Genomic DNA, 23520 nt, shown 5'->3' with positions numbered 1-23520 from the left:
GAGATGAACCCAAAGAGGTCCACAGCAAAGCACATAATAATGCAATTGTCAAAAATTAAAGAGACAATCTTAAAGCAGCAAGACAAAAGCAAATATTATGTATACAGCAACAATCACCTAAGTCTATCAGCTGATTTCCAGCAGAAATTCTGCAAGCCACAAAGGAGTAGCATGACATTCCAAATGCCGAAAGGAAAAAAACCAACAACCAAGTATAGTCTACATAGCAAGGTTATCATTCAAAGTGAAGGAAAGATAGTTTCCCAGACAAGCAAAAATTAAAAAACTTTATCACCACTAAACTGACCTTAAAAAAAAGTGCTTTAGGGACTTCTTAAGGTAGAAAAGGCCATAAATAGAAGAAAGTTATGAAAAGAAAAAATTTCACCAGGAAAAGCAAATATATGGTGAAAGTATTAGATCACTCATAAAACTAGTATGATGGTTAAAGACAAAAGCAGTAAAATCAATTTTGTTTACAATAATTAGTTAAGGGATACACAAAATAAAAAGATATAAAATGTACCATCAAATACATAAAAGTGCTTTAAGAATGTGTTTGAACTTCAGTGACCATCAATTTAAAATAGACTGCTATATACATAGCATGTTATATATTGAACCTCATGGTAACCACAAACCTAAAACAAGTAACAGATACACAAAAAAACAAAGAGAAAAGAACCCAAGCATAACACTAAAAAAAAGTCATTGGGGGCGCCTGGGTGGCTCAGTCTGTTAAGCAGCTGACTTCGGCTCAGGTCATAATCTCACAGTTTGTGAGTTCAAGCCCCAGGTCAGACTGTGTGCTGACAGCTCCGAGCCTGGAGCCTGCTTCGGATTCTGTGTGTGTGTCTCTCTCTGACCCTCCCCTGCTCACACTCCGTGTGTGTGTGTGTGTGTGTGTGTGTGTGTGTGTGTGTGTGTGTGTCTCAAAAATAAACATTAAAAAAAATTTTTTTAAGAAGTCATCAAATCACAAGGGAGAAAAGCAAAGAAAAAAGACCTAGAAGAACTACAAAAACAACTAGAAAATCGTTAACAAAATAGCAATCAGTAAATATTAATAATGATTTTAAATGTAAATGAACATTTAATACTCCAATCAAAAAACGTAAATACTCCAATCAAAGTAACTAGGTAACTGAATAGATAAAAAAAACAAGACCCATCTATATGCTGCGTACAAGGAACTCACTTCAGACCTAAAAATACATACAGACTGAAAGTAAAGGGATGGAAAAAGATATTCCAGGCAAATGGAAACAATAACAAAAGCTGAGACAGCAATACTTACATCAAACAAAACAGACTTTAAAACAAAGATGGGAGTTACTTAATATAAAGAGATTAACCCAATAAGAGAATACAACAACTGTAAATATCTATACACCCAACAAAGAAGCATCTAAATATATAAGCCAAATATTAACAGACATAAAGGGAGAAATTGATGGTAATACAGTAAAAGTAGGGAACTTTGACACCCACTTACATCAACAGATGACAACACAGGTATATGCAAAATCTATAAGGAAACTTTGGCTTTCAATGACACATCAGAACACATGCACCTAACAGATATATACAGAACATTCTACCCAAAAAGAACAGAATACAGTCTTTTCAAGTACAAATGGAACAGGCTCCAGGATAAATAACATTTAGACCACAAAACAAGTTTCAATAAATTTAAAAACACTGACATCACATCAAGCATCTTTTCTGACCACAACAGTATGAAACTAGAAAATCAATCACAAGAAAAAAACTGGAAAAAACAAAAACATATGGAGGCTGAACAATATGCAAGTAAATAACCAATGGGTCAACAAATAAATTGAAGACAAAATAATAAAATATCTTGAGACAAACAAAAATGTAAACTCGACACTGAAAATCTTTGGGACACAGCAAAGGCAGATCTCAGAGGAAAGTATAATGATACAAGACTTCCTCAAGAAATAAAAAAATCTCAAACAATCTAACCTTACATCTAAAGGAACTAGAAAAAAAAAAAAACACACAGGGGCACCTAGGTGGCTCAGTCGGTTAAGCATCTGACTTTGGCTGGGGTGGTAATCTCGCGGTTAGTGAGTTCGGGGCCCACGTCAGGCTCTGTGCTGACAGCTCAGAGCCTGGAGCCTGCTTTAGATTCTCTGTATTACTCTCTCTCTACCCCTCCCCAACTTGTGCTGTCTCAAAAATAAATAAACGTTAAAAAAATAAAAACAAAGAAACAAACAATAAATCATTACCCAGACTCAACTAGAAAAAAAGAGAGGACTCAAATAAATAAAATCAGAAATGAAAGAGGAGAGACGTTAAAACCAACACCACAAATATACAAAGATTATAAGAGACTACTATGGAAACTTATATACTAACAAATTGGACAACCTAGAAGTAATGGATAAATTCCCAGAAAAATACAATTTTCACGAATGAATCGGGAAGAAAGAAAATCTGAATACACTAATACTAGTAATGAAACTGAATCAGAAAAACAAACAAACCTCAGTGCACCTGTGTGGCTCAGTCACTTAAGCATCTGACTTGGGCTCAGGTCATAATTTCATGGTTTGTGAGTTTGAGCCCCGCTATCAGGCTCTGCACTGACAGCTCAGAGCCTGCTTCAGATCCTCTGTCTCCCTCTTTCTGCTCCCCCAGTCCCACCTATGTCTGCATGCTCTCTCTCAAAAATAAATAAATATTCTAAAAAAGTTTTTAAAAAACATTCAACACAATTAAGTGGGATTTATTACTGGAATGCAAGAATGGCTTAAATCCATAAATCAATCAATGTGAATGTAGCACATTAACAAAACAAAGAATAAAAATCATATGATAATCTCAACAGATGCAGGAAAAGAATTCAGCATTCATTCATGATAAAAACTCTCAAAAAGGTAGGTATACAGGGAACATTCCTCAACATAATAAAGTCCATATATGACAAGCCAACAGCTAACACCACACTCAATGGTGAAAAGCTGAAAGCTTTTCCTCTAAGATCAGGAACAAGACAAAGATGATCACTCTTTCCACTTTCAATTAACATAATAATACAAGTTCTAGCCATAGCAATCAGAAAAGAAAAAGAAATAAAAAGCATCCATATATTTGAGGAATAAGTAAAATGTTACCATTGACAGATGACACAATACCATATAAAGTCTTAAAGACTCCACCAAAAACAATAAATGAACTAAGAATAAATGAATTCAGTAAAATCGCAGGATACAAAATTAATATACTGTTGTGTTTCTATAAACTAATGACAAAATGAGAAATTAGTCCCATTTACAACTGCATCAAAAAGAATAAATATCTAGGAATAAATTTAAACAAAGAGGTGAAAGACCTGTACTCTGAAAACTATAAAACGATGAAAGAAATAAAAGATGGCACAAATAAATGGAAAGATATTTCATGCTCAATTGGAAGAATTATATTGTTAAAATGTCCATACTACCCAAAGCAATCTACACATTCAAAGCAATCCCTATCAAAACACCATTTTTTTCACAGAACTATAACAAATAATCCTACAATTTGTATGGAACCACAAAAAGACCCTGAATAGCCAAAGTAAACTTGAGAAAGAAGAACAAAATTGGAGATATCACAATCCCAGATTTCAAAGTACACCACAAAGCCTCAGTATTCAAAACAGTATGGTACTGGCACAAATACAGACACGTGGATCAACAGAACAGAATAGAGAGCCCAGAAATAAATCCACGCCTTTATGGTCAATTTATCTTTGACAAAGAAAGCAAGAATATATAATAGGGAAAAGCCAGTCTCTTCAATAAATGACGCTGGGAAAACTGAACAGATGTGTGCAAAGGAATGAAATGGAACTTAATTATACCATACACAAAATAAACTCAAAATAGATTAAAGACCTGAAATTATAAAACTCCTAAAAGGAAAAAAACATGGGCAGTAAAGTCTTGGACATTGGTCTTGGCATTACATTTTTAGATCTCTCTTCAGCCAAAGGCAACAAAAGCAAAAATAAATAACTGGGACTACATAAAACTAAAAGCTTTTTTCACAGCAAAAGAAACCATCAACAAAATGAAAAGGCAACCTACTAAATGGAAGATATGTGCAAATGATATATCCAATGGGAGTTAATATCTAAAATATATTAAAAAAACTCATACAACTCAACACCAAAAGAACAATCTCATTAAAAATAGCTATAGTTATCTGAATAGACATTTTTTCCAAAGACATACAGATGGCCAACAGAAACATCAAAGAATGTTCAACCTCACTAACCATCAAGGAAATGAAAAGCAAAACAACCTCACATTTTTCAGAATGGCTAGTATCAAAATAACAAGAAACAAGTGCTGGTGAGGATGTGGGGAAAAGGGAACCCTAGTGCCCCTATGTTGGTGGACATGTAAATTGGTGCAGCCTCCAGCCTCTATGGAAAACAGCATGGAAGTTCCTCAAAAATTTAAAGATAGAAATACCACATGACCCAGTAATTTCACTTCTGGATATTTCTCCAAAGAAAATGAAAATACTAATTCAGGAAGATATATGCACTTGTATATTTATTGCAGAATTATTTAAATAGTGAAGATACAGAAGCAACCTAAGTATCCATCAATAGATGAATATATAAAGAAGATGTGGGACACAGACACACACTCACCCACACAAGAATATTACTCAGCCATAAAAAAAAAAAACAAAACCAAAAATTTGCCATTTGCAACAACATGAATGGACCTAATGAATATTATGTTAAGTGAAATATGTCAGACAGAGAAAAATAAATGCCATACGATTTCACTTCTGTGTGGTGGACCATAAAAAAAAAAAAAAAAAAAACTGAAAGAGTTATAAATACAAAGAACAAAAACTGGTGATTACCAGAGAGGAGAAGATAAGGGAGATGGGTGAAATAGGTATGAGAGGTTAAGAGGTACAAACTTCCAGTTATAAAATAAGTCAACCATAGGGATTTAAAGTACAGCATAGTCAATACAGTCAATTATAGTGCAATAAGTGATGACAGATGGTAACTACACTTATCATAGTAAGAACTGTATGATTTATATAAATGTTTAAATCATTATGTTGTACGCCTGAAACTCATAACATGTCAACTATATTACAATTAAAAATAAATGTCTTAGGGGTACCTGGGTGGCTCAGTCTGTTAAGAGTCTGAATCTTCATTTCATCTCAGGTCATGATCTCACGGTTATGAGATTGGGCCTCGCACTGGGCCTGAAGCCTGCTTAATATTCTCTCTCTCTCCCTCTGCCCCTCCCCTACTCACACGCAAGCACTCTCTCAAAAGTGAAATAAGTATATTAAAAAAATGTTTTTAAAGCTTTACTAACATTTACCACACCACGCTAGTACATGTACATTAGTTATTAATAATTGTGCACACACACATGTTCAATTTCTACAGGTAAGGAATAAAAAGTTCAGAGACTGCTGGCCTAGAGATATCAAATATATAAAACGCTTTTCCATAACATAATATGGTAAAAGAACAATAGAAGGCTCTATAGAGGAGCTTCCCCAGAGGAGAAAGGTTGAAATTTGATTCCCTGACATGCCCTGAAAAGGTAAACAAGAATTAGACAACTGGAAAGCCCAGGGGGAATTCTAAATAGAGAAGACCTAATGAGCAAAGGCAAGGAAAAGAAAAATACTATAGCATTTATGAAGAACTACAAATGGGTTCATTGTTGCTGGAACATCAACTGTGAACCAAAAATGGTAATTAGTGAGGTTGGAAAGATATATGTGGAGCAGCAGAGGCCCTTCTACATCATATTAAGGAAATCCAACCATACACCCTTAACCATTGGTTCTTAGTCAAAGTTATCTGAAACACCACCCAAAATCGTTTTTGTGGATGAATTAATTTATTAACTCAAACATCAGCGAATCTATGTGCTACCCATTGATTATTTCAGGTACCATATCAACAGAAAGAATGATGAATCATAGCTACCACACCAGTTAATTGTATATGACCTAGAGTCTTTCTAAGAGAGAACTCAAAAAGGAAGATGGGGAAGCAATGGGAATAATTCAGTTAATTAGAACAGACAAATACACAAAGACAGAAAGTAGATGAGTGGTTGCTAGGGCCTGAGGGAGGGGTGAATGGAGAATGACTGCTGATGGGTATGGGGATTTCTTATTGCAATGATAAAAATATTCTAACATTAAATATTGGTAACAGTTTGACAACTCTGTGAGTATACTAAAAACCACTGAATTGTATATGTTAAAAGGGTGAAATCTTATGGTATGTAAATGATACCTCAATAAAGCTGTTATAGGAGGAGGAATGTCTATTGGATAGCAGTCCATTTGCCACAGGTATGTACATCAAAGAGAGATAACAGCACTGATACCAAAAATATTTAATTTAGCAATTACAAGGTAACTAATTTATGAGCACAGTGATTAAGATAACTACAGTCTAGGGGTGCCTGGGTGGTTCAGTCAGTTAAGCGTCCAACTCTTGATTTCGACTCAGGTCACGATCTCTCTGTTTGTGGGTTCAAATACTGCATCAGGCTCTGCGCTGAAAGTGTGGAGCCTGCTTGGAATTCTCCCTCTCTCTCTCTCTCCACACCCCCCCCCCACCTGCTCATGCTCTCTCTCAAAATAAATAAACTTAAAAAAAAAAAAAAAGAAACATAACTACACAGTCTCCAACATATAAATGTGTTGTATTCTAGAAATTATTCATTTTCATTCATTCATTCATTCAATCATTCATTCATTCATTCCTATAAGACAGAGAGAGAGAGAGAGAATGAATGGGGGAGGAACAGAGGGAGAGGGAGAGGGAGAGGGAGAGGGAGAGGGAGAGGGAGAAAGAGGATTTTAAGGAGGCTCCAAGCCCAGCAGGGAGCCGAACACAAGGCTGGATCTCACGACTGTGACCGAGATCATAACCTGAGCCAAAATCAAGAGTTGGATGCTTAACTGACTAAGCCACCCAGGAGCTCCTAGAAATTACTTTTTTATTTTTTAATGTTTGTTTATTTTTGATAGAGCACAAGCAGGGGAGGGGCAGAGACAGAGAGGGAGACATAAAATCTGAATCAGGCTCCATGCTCCAAGTGTCAGCACACAGCCTGACTTTGGGCTTGAACCCACAAACCAGGAGATCATGACCTGAGCCAAAGTCAGACACTTAACCAACTGAACCACCCAGGTGCCCCTAGAAATTAATTTCAAAGTCAGTGATTTTCAACCACGAATCCATGAATTATTTTAAACAAAAATAAGCCAAACTTGGGCAAAAAACATTTCAAAGAGCAAGTAGTTTCAAACTCTGAACACATTTTTGTATATCAACATTTTAAGCACTATTTAGAATTCCAGGCTATAGAGGGCATTAACTGTTTTGCCTATCTGCATCACTGACTACCCTTTATTTTCTAACAGCTTGTGACAGATACATTTCTGCTCATCAAAAAAAACACGTGATTTTATACATTTCCCAGCCCCCCCTGCAGTTAGGCAAGACCCCGTGACTAATTCTGTATCATGGGCCATAAGCTCTGTGTAACTACCAGACTAAAGCACTGACAACTTGTGCATAACCCTAAGGGCTCTCCCATTCCCTGCTGAAGCAACTGTGGAGGCTCCATGCAGAGATGGAAGATGAAAATAGTCTGGATTTTGAGTTATCACATGGGCTACCCTAGAGAGTTATCACTTGAACTTGTAGTCAACTTTGCATTAGCAAGAAATAAGATCTGCTGTGTAAAACCCCTGGGATGTGGAGTTACTACTTCAGTACTGCCTAGCATATCCAAAACTACAGCTCTTTCAATGTCACATCTATGTAGTTATGGTGCTGCTGGCCACATGCTATGGTCTAGAAATATTTATTTGATCCAGCCTCATTATTCCAGGCTAACAAAAGTCAATCTTAAAATTTCTGTTGTACTTCTTGGGAAAACATGTGCTCTCTCTGCTGAAGCTAAACTGATAGGATATAATCTTAGATTTACCATGTGAGAAGAGACTATTTGGGAATTAAACCAACAGAGAGGAAAGCAAAACCAAGAGAAGAGAATTCTTAACATTTTCCTGAGTATCCAGATCCCTGAACTTTTCAGTCACATTAATAAATTCCAATCTGAGTTGGGCTTCTGTCTCTTAAAATAATTATGGCTACCAGAGGTTACCCATAAAAGTCGTAACACAGCTTAAACATAGCATAAAAAACATTAATTTAAACTCTAGCTCCTGGGGGCACCTGGAGGGCTCGGTCAGTCGGTTAAGCGTCCGACTTCAGCTCAGGTCATGATCTCACAGTTTGTGAGTTCGGAATCTGTGTCTCCCTCTCTTTTGGCCCCTCCCCCACTCATACTCTTTCTCTCTCTCAAAAGTAAACAAACATTAAAATAAATAAATAAACAAACTCTAGCTTCTGGGAGGAAGAGTATATATACAGAAGAGGGAAGGGGAAGAAGAAAGTAATACTTTTATCTTTTGCAATGCAAGGTTAGTCCTAAGCAATTTTTTTCATCACTCTTGCCATTCTTTATGTAAAAGTCACTCGTCTATAGCAACTCTTCCCAAACCCCAAGTATAAAGAGCCCACAGAAACCATACACAAGCCACTAGGCTCCATCCAAGCCAACCCTGCCACTAGAAAAACTAAAGCATGGTCCAAAATGTTTTGCTTGTATTACACCAAATCAAAACTTCTATTCTAGGAAAACATAAGTTCTGGAAGAAGACACAACAAATTATTAATTATACTCACTTCTAGGGAGAGGGGCTGGGAAAGGACTTGAATTTAAGTGTGTTACAATAGTCATATACTATTTTTATAATTTTTTTCAAAAAATTAATGGTAACAACATAAAGAATGTATTCCCTTCAAAGCAGCTGATCTTTGAAACTTCTAAGAAAACAGTGTAAAGTCAGCAAAAATTCATAAACAAGTGTGAATGATTAGTAAGTCCCATAAATCCCTGCTTCACATTTTTAACATAATATGCTTATTAGCTCAAATAAACCTCAGAGTGGCTTGTCTTAAACATGTTAAGTGTAAAGCATTTAGGTTGTTTCTCAACTGAAGATATTTTACGCAATTCATCACTCTCAAGAAATCTATCCTTAACTGTCAGTTCCCCTAGGCTATTCTTTTTCACAAACTTCGAACAAAACCAGAGATTCCAAAAGTAACCAATTATGATAGCAGGCCATATGTAAGTCACATTTTTGAGTAGGGTGCTGTAAATTAGGAATTAACTGAAACACAAAGTTTTATACACATGCAATACATATCAAAGAAATTAAAATAGATGTCACAGGTATGCTGATGCTTTGTTTTGATATATGTGTGTTTCACCCATGTTTTCCAACTACCTTAGGATCTCGCACTCTAGAAACAGAAGAATGAACATTTCTCCTTCAGCGGTCAAAGCTTCTAAATTTAATGGGCTTCCCCAAAACTTACGGTATTCCATATATATGCTAATGATATATGTAATGTTAAATATAATCACACTACTTAAATTTAAATTCCCAATTTTAATCTTTTTTATCCATTTTCATGTTTTTATTTATTTTTGGTTTTAGGGAAAATTATAGAATATTTCAAATAATGTCTCAAAATTTTAATTCACTTTTATTAAAACTACATATTACAGTTAAATGACAGAGTATAAGATATCCCAAAGATTTTTAAAGGCTGAAAATCACCTCTATACATTTTCAACCACCTTCCAATGAGAAGCTGAGTTCCAATCCTTATTTAACAGGAGACCAATATCATATTTATTGTAAAACGGGATACAACTCATATTATTTCTTCTGGCAGAAGCATAGTATTAGATACCTGAGACTGGTCAGCATCCCTCTTCTTAACTGCCCCTTCTCCCTGCAATCTAACAGTTAACATGCTTGGGAGCTGCCAGATTAATTGAAATGGCCCTATTTATGGGCCTGAATTAAGTGATCCAGAGATAGAAACTGAATCTCACTGAGCCAAAGAGTTTTCTTCCTAGAATTTCCCAAGGTCTTGGGACCTTGAGGCCAGTATGAGAGCTGAATATCTGAGACATAAAACTGGCACTGCTGGTGAGTGTATTTCCTGCTATACAGAGAAAGCCAGTCTGACTGAAAGAACGGAGGCAACCCACCAAAAGAAGCCAAAAACAAAAACAAAAAAAAATTTTTTTTGGAGAAAAAGAAGAGAACAAAGGGCTCTCTGAATGTGTTTCAGATACGTTTTTACCCGTGTGACCTAACTACTTTCCAGGCCTTCCAGCAACTTGACTATTCAACCTCTTCTTGAACTCAATTAAAAAGTAAAATCAATAAAAGGTATCAATAAATAATTCAATAAATTTCTCATTATACTCATCATTCAAACTGGGTTTTCCATCACTTACAAACATGAATCTTTCCTTATACAGTGTAAAATTAAACATAAAAGATACCCACAGACAAAATGAAGTTGTATACCCTTACCTTCCACCATATAAAAAGATTAACTCAAAACGGATCAAAGACCTAAAAGCAGGAGCTAACACTACAAAACTCTTTTAAGAAAAAATAAGGGGAAAGCTTCATGACACTGGATTTGGTAATGATTTCTTGGGTATGACACCAAAAGCACAGGCAATTAAAGAACAAATAACTTGTACATCAAAATGTAAAACTTGTGCATCCAAAGCCACAACCAACAGAATGGGAGAAAGAATTTGCAACTCATATATCTGACAAGGGGTTAAAATACAGAAAATATATTTGAACACCTAAAACTCAGTAACAAAAAAAAAGTAATAATTTGATTTAAAAATTGGGACAAAGAGCTCGAATAGCATTTCTCCAAAGATACACAAATGTCCCTCAAGCGTAAGAAAAAATACTCAAAATCACTAATCATTAGGGAAATGCAAATCAGAACCACAAGCAGATCTGTGACACCCATTAGGATGACTACTCTTAAAAATAAAAGCAGGGGCGCCTGGGTGGCGCAGTCGGTTAAGCGTCCGACTTCAGCCAGGTCACAATCTCGCGGTCTATGAGTTTGAGCCCCGCGTCAGGCTCTGGGCTGATGGCTCAGAGCCTGGAGCCTGTTTCCGATTCTGTGTCTCCCTCTCTCTCTGCCCCTCCCCCGTTCATGCTCTGTCTCTCTCTGTCCCAAAAATAAATAAACGTTGAAAAAAAAAATTTTTTTTAAATAAATAAATAAAAGCAGAGAAATTTTAAGTGTTGGCAAGAACATTTTAAGTGTTAAATATTAAATTTTAAGTGTTAGAACCTTCGGGCTCTGCTGGTGGGAATGTAAAACAGCTCACAGCCACTGAGAAAAACATTATGGTAGTTCTTCAAAAAATTAAACACAGATTTACCATATGATCCAGCAATTCCTATTCTAGGTATATAACTCAAAAGAATTGAAACCAGGGACTCAAAAAAATATTTATACACACCTGTTCATAGCATCATTATTTATCATAGCCAAAAGGTAAGCCAAATGTCCATTAACAGATAAACAGATAAACAAAATGTGGTGTGTGTGTGTATGTGTATATATACACATACATATATATGTATATATATATATGTATATATACACATATATATGTGTATACACACACACACACACATACATACATACAATGGAATACTATTCAGCCTTAAAAAGGAAGAAAATTCTAAACATGCCCCAACATGTATAACCCTTACATTATGGTAAGTGAAATAAGCCAGTCACAAAAAAAGCAAATATGATTTTACTTATGAGGTTCCTAGAGTAGTCAAATTCATAGAAACAGAAAGTAGAACTGCAGGGGCTGTGAGAAGGGTAAAATGGGGAGTTGTTTAACAGGTATAGAATTTAATTTTTCAAGATGAATTAAGTTCTAGAGATTGGATGCATAATGATATGAATACACTTAATGCAGTTCAAATGTACACTTAAAATGAGTAAGATGGCAAATCATATGTTAACTACATTTTTACCACAATTTAAAAAATTAAATGTAAAAAAAACAGTGGGGGGGGGGCACCTGGGTGGCTCGTTAGTTAAGCATCTGACTCTTGGTTTCAGCTCAGGTCATGATCTCATGGTTTGTGAGTTTGAGCCCCACATAGGGCTCTGTGCTGACAGCATGGAGCCTACTTGACATTTTCTCTCTCCCTCTCTCTGCCTCTCCCCTGCTCGCTCACTCTCTCTCAAAAATAAATAAACTTTTTTAAAAAATAAAAAAAGGGGGGGATTACTACAAGTGATATTACAACAAATTCTGCATATTATATATATATTTTTTAAAGGGACATGCTTCATTCTCATTTTTTACATCTCAACCAATGACAGATGCTGAAATACATAAATGACTAGAAGAAATAAAAGGACCTATTTATGAAAGGCATAGGGAAAGAATCAAGCTTCAAAGATGTGAAAGGTTTACCTTAGTATCTATTCTCATTTCCTTAATGCCAGTTTCTACTTTTGCTTTATCTTTAGCATATCAAGGGTACACAGTACCTAAAATGTGAATGGGGCTATACTAGCCTCAGCTTTATAGTTTATACCCAAAGAATATATGCAACAATTCACTGCTCTTTAGGCATAATAATGGATTATAGGCAACTGCAGATGTTTCAGAAGAATATTTTCAGGGATGTTCAAGATAGAAAATAAAGAAAAATTACTTTATTTTTTCAATTTAGACTGAGGAAGGAGGAGCCTGCCACCAAAGATTTAAGTATTACACTTTTCAAAGAAATTCTGTTCTGCTCTTCTGTTTCCCTTCTAAATATCAGATTCTTAAAAGACAACTATAGTAACACCTGCATAGTCTAGATTCAAATGAGCAGTTAAATGTCTGATTTACCTATATTTGATACAAACAGGATAATGAAATAAAAATTTTACCTCATTTTAATCACTGCTACATAATTCAAATGGCACAAAAGGTAATTTGGAAATGAAATTATTCAAGGCATTATGAAAGAGCCAAGAGATTAATGAAGTGATCTAGACAGCCAACACCATTAACAACCAACTTACTTTTTTTAGTTCTTTAAACAATAAGGTCTTTAAATCCTTTTCATTAGAAAGCTTACTATTAAAATATTCAATACAACTGGTTTGAACTTTCTATCCTAAGACTTTTGTGTTTCACTTGTTAGGTTCTGCTTCATCATTTAATCAAAACAAAAACACAAAAACACCTAAAACACTTTAATACAAAAATCAAGAACAGGGATTGTGATTGTCATTAAGGTGATGAGCCTGAGTTTCTTTAGTTGTAAAATGAATCATTCCACATTGATTGAATCATTCCTCAACAGTTCACTGTTGGATGCTTGCTATAGGAAAATAAAGAACTTAAAATTACAAAGGTTATCACAGATCATCAAACTCTTGTGAAGATTAAATGAGGCAGCAGCATATATAAACTGAAAATGACACTCAATCCAGTTGTTAAAAATGTAGGTTAGTAGTTTGGTGGATAATTAAGTTGGGGGGCTGGAAGCAGGCAGCAACATTTTAGGTATAACAAAATGAAATGAGACAAAAACAGACCTCTATGGCTCATTAAAAGAACAAGGTGGGATAAGAGAAGAATGACAATAATCAAAAAATAAAATATCAAAAAACTAAAATATGCCAATGATAACTACATGAAGTCCAATCCAAACACATCAAGAAAATATAGTTACATGACATTAAAGAAAAGACTCTCCAACTGCTATGGTGTTTGCTCTCTAAGTCATCAGGAGAAAAGAATTAACACAGTTAAGGAAAATATTAAAGGCAAGAATCAGAGAGAACTAAAGTAACCTTATGCTACCCCTAACTACAATTTATAATAGATTATGGGAATCATAACAAGTATAAAGGATTTATCTTAGGGGTGCCTGAGTGGCTCAGTTGGTTAAGCCTCCGACTGTGGCTCGGGTCATGACCTCAGGGTTCTTCAGGAGTTCAAGGCCTATTGGGCTCTCTGCTCTCAGCACAGAGCTGCTTCTGATCCTCTGTCCCCCTCTCTCTCTCTGCCGCTCCCCCACTCATTCAGTTTCTCTAATATAAATAAACTAAAAAAAAGTATTTGTCTTAAGTTCTCTTAATTAAAAAATCAAACACTTTCTACATGAGGTTTAAAAAACACTGAAAAGTATTCTTGCAAAGGAAATGAAAATAAACAGGGTTTCTTGACAGGTTTTGTTTTTTGTTTTTGTTTTTTTACTTTCCGTAATGAAAAAAACATTTTCTTAAAAGAAGGACTTCTAAGGTGTTAACCTTTTTTTTTTGAATCTGTTCTTATTTTTATGGAAAACATACAACTAGATCTAAACTTATGAAGTACACAATTTAATTTACATTTTAATCAAATTTCTGTAACTATTACATTAAAAATAGATATGTTAGTTGTAAAAACTATGTTATACAGTTTCCAGATAATTTATTATTGTCTTTACTGTCTCAGAGTACCACTGAGACCCAAAGATGTTTCAGTGGTACTAGGCACTGGTGATAGGAAAAAAAAAAACTCCTCAATAGAGAATTATTCATTCTCTCTATGCTGAAGCAGCATAATATACCATCTACAACTCTGACTCTGCAGCTACTTTGAAGCCAACTAACTATTCACCTCTCTGTAACTCAGTTTCCTATCTTTAAAATAATAACTGAAATCTCACTGGGTTTTTATGAAAATAAAACCTATTAGTACATACAACAGCAATAGAATAGTGCTAACAAAATAAATGCTATATAAGTGTTCAGTAAATACCAAAAACAAAGGCTTGCTCTGTGCCAGGCACTGTTCTAGAAGCTAGGAAATAAGCAGTACACAGAACAAACAAAAATCTCTCTCTTCTGTCAAGTTTTACATTTTAGTAGGTGATGACATTCTAGAATTAAGAGGCACAGTGGGGCGCATGGGTGGCTCAGTCAGTTACGTATCCAACTTCAGCTGGGATCACAATCTCACGGTTCTTGAGTTCAAGTCCCGCATTCGGCTCTGCGCTGACAGCTCAGAGCCTGGAGCCTGCTTTGGATTGTTTCTCTGTCTCCTGCTCTCTCTGCCCCTACCCTGCTCATGCTCTGTCTCTCTCTCAAAAATAAACATTAAAACAAAAATTTTTTTTAAATAAGAAGCACAATTATGTAGCCAATAAATCATCTCATACAGGCACCTATATGTGTGTGTATGTATGTGTGTGTGTGTGTGTGTATGTATGTGTGTATATATGTGTGTGTGTGTGTGTGTGTGTGTGTGTGTATATATATATATATATATATATATTTTTTTTTTTTTTTTTTTTTTAAACCCGGGCAGGCTCAGTGGGGATTGAAAGGAATAAAAGAATTTCCACAGGATTGAATTCTATGAAGAAAGTTCATCTAAACCCCAAAATATGGGCAATAGTTCCTCCTGCCTCTAGCCAGATGCCACTAACAGGGTTTACTGTATTCAACAGTTGATCAAAAACACAGAAGAGACCAAAGCAGTAGAGAGTTAAACAATGGCCAACCAAAGAATAAACGTAATCTCTACTTTCATCAAAACAGTACTAAGATGAGCTCCCTAGGTTCTTCTGAGACTAAACAGAGTGACAAAGAACAGTGATGAAGAGGCATGAGAAAGTCAAGACTAAATATAAAATAGAAACCGGTTTTATTTGGATTATTCTATACCTAAGCCTACCCTAAATATTTAGGACAGCTCTTAGTAGAACAACTTCATCACAATGATGTACATAACAAAAACTCTAGTATGGATAGAAAGCAGTACTTTGTCAAAGTTTCAGCATATGAGCAGAGATCCTAATTTCTAAACTAAATTGAAACATAGATCATTCAATTATTTATTCTTCAACTTATATCCACTCAGCTCTAGGAGGGCCAGTTATGTAGGCCAGGCTTGGCATTGGTACACAACATAAGATCAAAAGGAATTGGGAGAGATTTCTGTTCTAGTCAAAGAGTAGCTGTTAAGCTTCTGTCGTCCAATCTATTTCTCTTCCAGTATACCACACTGCCATATCTGAACCAAAAAGGAATGGTCTGTGGAAGCAGAGGAATACAATTTCATAGAACAATCTCTATGATGGAACTTAATACTGTAATTATCTTTACTAGAAAAAAATGATATATATCTATCATGTACATACAGCTTCATTTTTTACTAAAGAAATTTTAATCTCTGCCATACAAATACAATAGTGTAAGTTTATTAAAAGAATGACCGATTTCATTTTTTTATGCCTGCAAACAAAAAAACATTCTACCAAGTAATCTGATGTCACCATATATCATCACTCAAAATGGAGATGACTCAATTATCTGTAACTGATGTACAGGACAAAAGCAAAAGAAAAAAATGAGACTTCTTTACAACTTATAGAGCCTATTGACAAGTCCCTGAGACAGGCAGAGTGACCTTCCTCTAGGAACCCAACTTCCTCAACGTTAATACTTTGCTAAGGGTAAAACACAATCTTAGCTTAACATTATCCCAACCTCCAAGATCCTGTAAGTCTCCTTTAACATATAAAAATTCCTTTGGAAACTTCTTTTATCTCCATGCTCCAAGTTACATGTTATCAATCATCCTCCAAGCATAGGGCCCACTAATATACATGTGAAGGGTCTCATGACTAAAGTTTTACTAGACAGTAATAAATCACCTTTTCCTAATAACAACTAGCCCCTCAAGTTCCTACAAACCTTGCTTCCAAATTCCTTAGAGACTTACACTATTCCTAACCCCCTTCCAACTTGAAAGGATGTAAGTCACTCCTCACAGACAAATAAGAGGGGGAAGAGGAAAATAAACTAAGGGTACGAAAGGCTGAAAAATTTTAATCTTACAATATATCTAAAATATAAATGTATAACATTCTGAATATAGTTATTTAGGAGGGGGGGAAGCTGCCTCACTATAAAAGAAATTGCTTCAAAAGGTAGCGAAAGAGTTTTTCCCATTAGAGAGGAAATAAACAAGGCAAACTTCTTCCCTTTGGACAATACAGATACTATAAAGAGCATGTAAATGATAATTCAATCACTTACTAAGTATTCAGCCAAAGGAGCAAATCTCAATGTAGAGAGAGGAAAGGGAGTCAGTGGTTTAAGTTACACATGCCTCTTCCCAATTCTACCTTACTGGAATTCCTCAACACCTTCCAATAATCCTGTCTTTGTTGAAAAGCATTACACTGGAGAGCCACTATTAAGATGGAGATGTGCCAAATTTCTTTAGTGTGCTGGTAGAGAAGAAAGATGCAAATCACTGATCTAGAGTATCTATACGTAATAAAGCTTACTGTCTCCTACAAAATTGTATTTTCCATATCATGTAATTGTGAGTTCTAGCCACCCTTGCTTCACTGAAAATTATAATGGTTATTATCAGTCACAAAACAGAAAGGCTAACAAATCTGCCATTTGATTAGCCCTATTACTATAGTAAAACCTTGGCCTTCCTGAAACCCGAGTCCAGTTATTCTAGACATCCAGATTGTTGAAGTTCTACCTTATAAATACTAATTTTCAAAAAAAATTTTTTTAATGCTTATTTATTTTTGAGAGGGAAGGAGGGAGGAAGGGAGAGAAAGAGGGAGAGAGAGAGAGAGAGAGAGAAAGAGAGAAAGAGAGAGAGAACACGCACACACATGCGTGCACGTGTGGGAAAAGAACAGAGAGAGAGGGAGACACAGAATCCGAAGCAGGCTCCAGGCTCTGGGCTGTCAGCACAGAGCCCAACATGGGGCTTGAACTCACAAACCACGAGTTCATGACCTAAGCTGAAGTTGGGATGCTTCACTGATTGAGTCACCCAGGCACCCCTAAATTACCAATTTTTATTTTATAATTTGTAACAGAATTTTCTTTTGAAATATGTCATCTTCTTTGCTTAAGAACAAATGTTTTAAATTACAAAAAAAATACACAACCACTGAAAAAACTTCACTATTTCAAAAGTCTAAATAAAAAATGGAACTTCCTTTTCCTACCAATCCCCCACTCCCATTCCCTAGGGATAACCACTATAAAACAATCTGGAGTGTATCCTAGACTTCTTCAGAAAATACACAACTTTTATACAAAACTGTATACATACACACGAGTAAAGAGATCTTGCTGTACATTCAGTTCTACAATTTGCTTTTTACAGATGGACTGAATAGCCTTTTTAAGTTTATCCTGCTACATGTGATTTATTTAAACTGCTTATTCCATAGTATTTTTCATCATTCCCTTACTGACAAGGTGCTTTTATGTTGGAAACACTGTTTTCATCTGTTTTTTTTGTAGTATGTTGAACTCTTCCCTTATTGTCACTTCAAACTGTCATCACTACATTGCCTGTAACATTTCTTATCCTCACTTCCACTGGAAAACTTGGGAACCAGACAACTTACTGTGCTAGAAATGAGATCAAATTGAAAATTAAATGAGGGAAATTTTTCATTGTTCACATGTGATTACTTTTTATTGCTATTTTAACCTCTCAGAGGTCCTTAATGCTTCTTGATTTTGGGTAAAGAATTCTAGATTCTGGATAAAGTTCCCAGATCATAACTTTTGGACAGGTGAAATATTATCATTATTTTTATTAATATCCTAGTAGGTTTGCTGGTTCATATTTTCATATGGAAAATACCTTGTTTAAAACAAAACAAAACAAAACAAAACAAAACAAAACAAAACAGGGGCACTTGGGTGGCTCAGTCAGTTAAGCGTCCAACTTCAGCACAGGTAATGATCTCACATCTCGTGAGTTCAAGCCCTACACAGGCTCTGTGCTAACAGCTCAAAGTTTAGAGTCTGCTTTGAATCCTGTGTCTCCATCTCTGCCCCTCCCCCCCCCATGCTCTGTTTCTCTCTCAACAACAAAACACAAAAACCAGAGGAAATGAATGGGATCAGTACATTAGCATGACGCCACTATGTTAGCAAATGTCATTATAATAGCATATCATTATAAAAATACTGTAAGTAATCTATTCATCATACTACTCTATTCCATCCCTATAACCAGTCAGTAGTTACATACACCACTACTACTGTAGTAGATATATGTGGTTTATCACTCAAATATCCCCTAATCTTTTGCCACCCACTTAAATTTCTTTAGGGTAACTATCCTCCCCCTTCACTAGCTATAAGTCAACCTAAGAGTATTCCTACCTCTGAACTGTTCAGGAGAAACATATAACCTCACTAGGTTTAGCATGATAAAAGATGACCTTCACTGGAGTTTCTGGAAAAAAGAAGGTGGCACAAGCTTACACTCTGCTTTCCTTCCACCCACCCCCCTTCTTTCAATTTCTTCTTTCTCCCTTTTCCTTCCTCTCTCCTTCCCCAAATGCACAACAGAAAAGACCATCATTCCCTGGAATGTGGAGGTATGAAGATATGAAATCTAGAGCTAAAGGGGCAGGAAGGATAGTACTGAATGGAAACTGAAGATAAAAGCAACAAGGGGAAGCAGAGCCAAGAAATGGTGCCTGGACACATTTGATCCCTGAATCAAAATATACCTGAATTTTTTTTCTAATTAAAAATGTTTGTTTGTTTGTTTGTTTGTTTATTTTGAGAGAGAAAGAGAGAGAGGAGAGATAATGGGGTAAGAGGCAGACAGAGAGGGAGAAAAAGAATCGCTAACAGGCTCCACACTGTCAACACAGAGATCTAAGTGGGGCTCAATCTCACCAACCATGAGATCATAACCTGGGCCAAAACCAAGAGATGGACATTTAATGGACTGAGCCACCCGGGCGCTCCTAAATATACCTAAATTTTTTAGTCACGTGTGCCTGTTTTAGGTTACTTTTCTGTCACTTGCAACATAAGGAACCCTAACCCTGCTGGCTAGAACCTTATACTGGGGTCTAGTCTTTGAGACTTTAAGCACCGTTTTTATTAAGTTCTACCAAAACTATTTGCCAAGGTGTAGTCTCACAACAATTTTCCACCTGGACAAAACCTTAAGATAAATTCCATCTGTTTTATGGCTAAAGCTTTCCCTTTAAAACTATTATCTTCTAACACATACTCCAACATTACTTTCATCAGAAATATATTATCTGATTTTTGACAGAAATTCAGCTCCGCACACTCAATTTCCAAGTTCTATAAACTCTGAAGAACTGAGAAATTGAAGAAATCTTCAACACTTTTGAAAGATTACTAGAGCAAAATTACAGGGGAAAGCATATTACTCAGGAATTTCTTTTTCCTGGCATTTTGCTTCCTGATTTTAGCATTTTACATATGTTTCTGGAATATCTACGGCATGATCTAGCTAGCCAATATTCCTAAATAATTCCAATTATTTAATTAAATTGATTAAAACAAATTGGTTATGGGGCACCTGGGTGGCTCAGTTGGTCAAGCGTCCAACCTCAGCTCAGGTCATGATCTTGCGGCTAGTGGGTTTGAGCCCCGCGTTGGGCTCCGTACTGCCGTCTCAGAGCCTGGAGCCTGCTTGATTCTATATCTCCCTCTCTCCCTGCCCCTCACCAGCTTGCGCTCTCTTTCTCTCAAAAATAAATAAATGCTAAAAAAAAATTTTTTTTTTAAAAATCAGTTACCTAATTCAATCTAATTATGACCCAAAAATTCCACAGAATTTACACTGATCTATCCGTTTAAAGATATAACTTCATTTCTGAGAACTGAAAAAAAATTATAACTTACCTCAATTGTTTTGCATAGTTCTGTTCAATTTCTATCCTCTCTTTAACAAATTTGGCATATCTTTCCAAGAAGTCAATTCCCCATTGTGTATGCTTGTCTAAGCTGTCGAACTGATCCTAGAAAGGGAAGGTAAAAACACAATGAAAAGTCTAAAATTTTATCCACAAATATTTTAACCAGCTTCTGATATTTATTCAAAGAGGCTTCTCTGTTGGTCTCCACTCACCTCATCCTTTAAGATCTACATAGAAGTAGGTTACAAATGCTAAATTTCTTAGAATGCTAAATTTCTTAGCATAAATCACAGAGCTTTATGTCTGAATGCCTTTACACATGTGGTTTCCTCTGGATGCAACACTCTCCCCTGGTCACCTTTTTTACAATTTACTCTTATTCCTCCTCTGAGATTTAGTTCAGGCACCGTGGCTTCCAGAAAATGGCCCTAAACTCTCAGACTGGGGTATATTGATCTAGGGGTCCCCAAGGCTCCCCTAAAAATTACTCTCTTTTAAAAGTTATTTAAATTCCAGCTAGTTAACACACAATGTAATTATTAGTTTCAGGTAGACAATAGTCATTTAACTCTTCCATGCATCACGTGGTTCTCTTCACAAGTGCATTCCTTAGTCATCTATTTCACCCAATCTCCCCCCCACCCCACTTCCCTTCTGATAACTAACAGTTTGTTCTCTATAGTTAAAAATCTGGGTTTGCCTCTCTTCTTTCCCCATTGCCTGTTTGTTTTGCTTCTTAAATTCCACATGAGTGAATTATATGGTATTTTTCTCTGACTTATTTCACTTAGAATAATACTCTATAGCTCCATTCATGTCATTGCAAATGGCAAGATTTCATTCTTTTTTATAGCTTCTTTATATAGATGTATATATGTATTCTTTATATATATGTATATATACATATATACATATACATACACACACACACACACACACACACACACACACACACACACACCTTCTTTATCCATTTATCAATCAGTGGACAGGGGCTGTTTCCATAATTTGGCTATTGTAGATAATGCTGCTATAAACTTTGGGGTGCGTGTATCCCTTTGAATTAGTACTTTTGTATTCTTTGGGTAAATACCAGTAGTGTGATTGCTGCATCAGAGGGTAGTTCTATTTTTAGCTTTTTGAAGAACCTCCATACTGTTTTCCAGAGGGGCTGCACCAGTTTGCATTCCCACCAACGGTGCAAGAGGGCTCCAGGTTCCCTTTTCTCCATATCCTCGACAACACCTGTTTCCTGTGTTGTTTTTAACCATTCTGACAGGCTGGAGGTGACTACAGCTCTGATTTGCATTCCCTGATGATCAGGGAGGTTGAGCATCTTTTCATGTCTGCTGGCCATCTGTTATGTCTTCTTTGGAAAATGTCTATTCAGGTCCTCTGCCCATTTTTAATCTGATTATTCGGTTTTTTTGGTTTTGTATTGTGTAAGTTCTTTTTAATATATTTTGGACATTAACCCCTTATCAGATAGATATATCATTTGCAAATATCTTCTCCTATTCCATAGGTTGCCTTTTAGTTTTGTTTATTATTTCCTTTGTTGTGCAGAAGTTTAAAAATTACTATCTTATTCACTTGCCATACTCTGGAGGTCAAGAACCATGTATTATTCATCTCGAAACTCCCAAGGCATAATAAGCACCATGCCTGGCACCATAGCAAGCACTCAATGAAGCTAAACAAAATCAAATACACCTGGTAAATTCTGCATTTACCATACGTTTGACCTTGGGCAGTTACCAAGGCTCTCTGAACTTTTTCCATCTTAAAATGGGAATCCTATCACACACCTCAATAGGGTTATGATGATGTCATTAAGTGTTCTACAATGCAGTAAACATGATACCAACACATCACAAAGTTATGTTATCCTGCAGAGCTCTTTCAATCCTCAAATATTCCTTTCTACCTCTTGTCTAAGAAATCATTTCCTATCCTTCAAATTGACTCCAATCTCCAAATTGACTAAAAACTTGGTGTTTTCTCCCTCTCCCATATCAAAAACCTATGTTGATAAAATAGTCAAAAATCATCCCTTTTTGTATCTCTAATAGTTCTTCTTTTTCTAAATCACCCATTGTTTAATCAGATTCATTATTTACAAATGAATCATCTCCAAGTCTTCGCCCTTTATCCCTTTCCCTACCTTAAATCATTTTAAATTCTACTTGTAAAGGTAAATTGTATCTAAACAGCAGAGGCAGAATTCATCTGGCTATCACAGTTTTGTATTACTACTCTATTTCTATTCTTTCATACAACTCTTACATTATCATGTGGCTTCCAAAGTAGACTTGGAAACAGCAAAACAATGAACTGCCCAGTGAACTTAATTGGAGTATTAGTATTTCCTATTATAAATTGAATTCTCTTTCAAACTGAGTAACTCTCAACAAAAAACATTCCCCCCTAAAGGAACAGTCTGAAGCTAAAACAATCACCCTTCATTTTTCCAAAATGCTTCAAAGGTTTATTCCCACCATCATCTTCATCAAATTTTACATTACACTTATTTTTCTTCTAGATAAAATCTTTAATTTTTTAAAATTACAAACCCCTATTAGTAAAAAATGTGAATATCTGTATCATATGTAACTTTGTAAATTATATACACTATACTATTAAATTACATAATTGTGAAATGCACAAAAACAGAAATTTTAAAAAGAAGTTTAAATGAAATGTTAGTTTTAAATAATTTTTTAACTTATTTAACAAAAGCCTTTGGGCCATTACTTTTTAAAAATACGAACAATTTTAGTGAGAGCAATGAATTAAATATGCTTC

At 35.6% G+C, this 23520-nt stretch overlaps 1 protein-coding gene across 5 annotated transcripts in view; it reads right to left on the bottom strand.

The window, feature by feature from the left end:
* Window positions 1–23520, bottom strand: part of FNBP1L (formin binding protein 1 like) — a 125387-nt gene that overhangs the window by 40362 nt on the left and 61505 nt on the right. For 4 of the 5 annotated variants that reach the window (XM_043575595.1, XM_043575596.1, XM_043575597.1 and 1 more), the window contains exon 2: window positions 20702–20817. The exons of the other annotated variant lie outside the window; for it this stretch is intronic. In XM_043575595.1, the coding sequence (XP_043431530.1) occupies window positions 20702–20817 (116 nt within the window). The remainder of the gene's footprint in view (window positions 1–20701; window positions 20818–23520) is intronic. 5 annotated transcript variants of the gene reach the window in all.

The sequence above is a fragment of the Prionailurus bengalensis genome, chromosome C1, assembly GCF_016509475.1.
Source record: "Prionailurus bengalensis isolate Pbe53 chromosome C1, Fcat_Pben_1.1_paternal_pri, whole genome shotgun sequence".
Taxonomy (NCBI): domain Eukaryota; kingdom Metazoa; phylum Chordata; class Mammalia; order Carnivora; family Felidae; genus Prionailurus; species Prionailurus bengalensis.
Note: the sequence above shows the minus strand (reverse complement) of the source record. Positions and strands in the feature narration are given on the sequence as shown.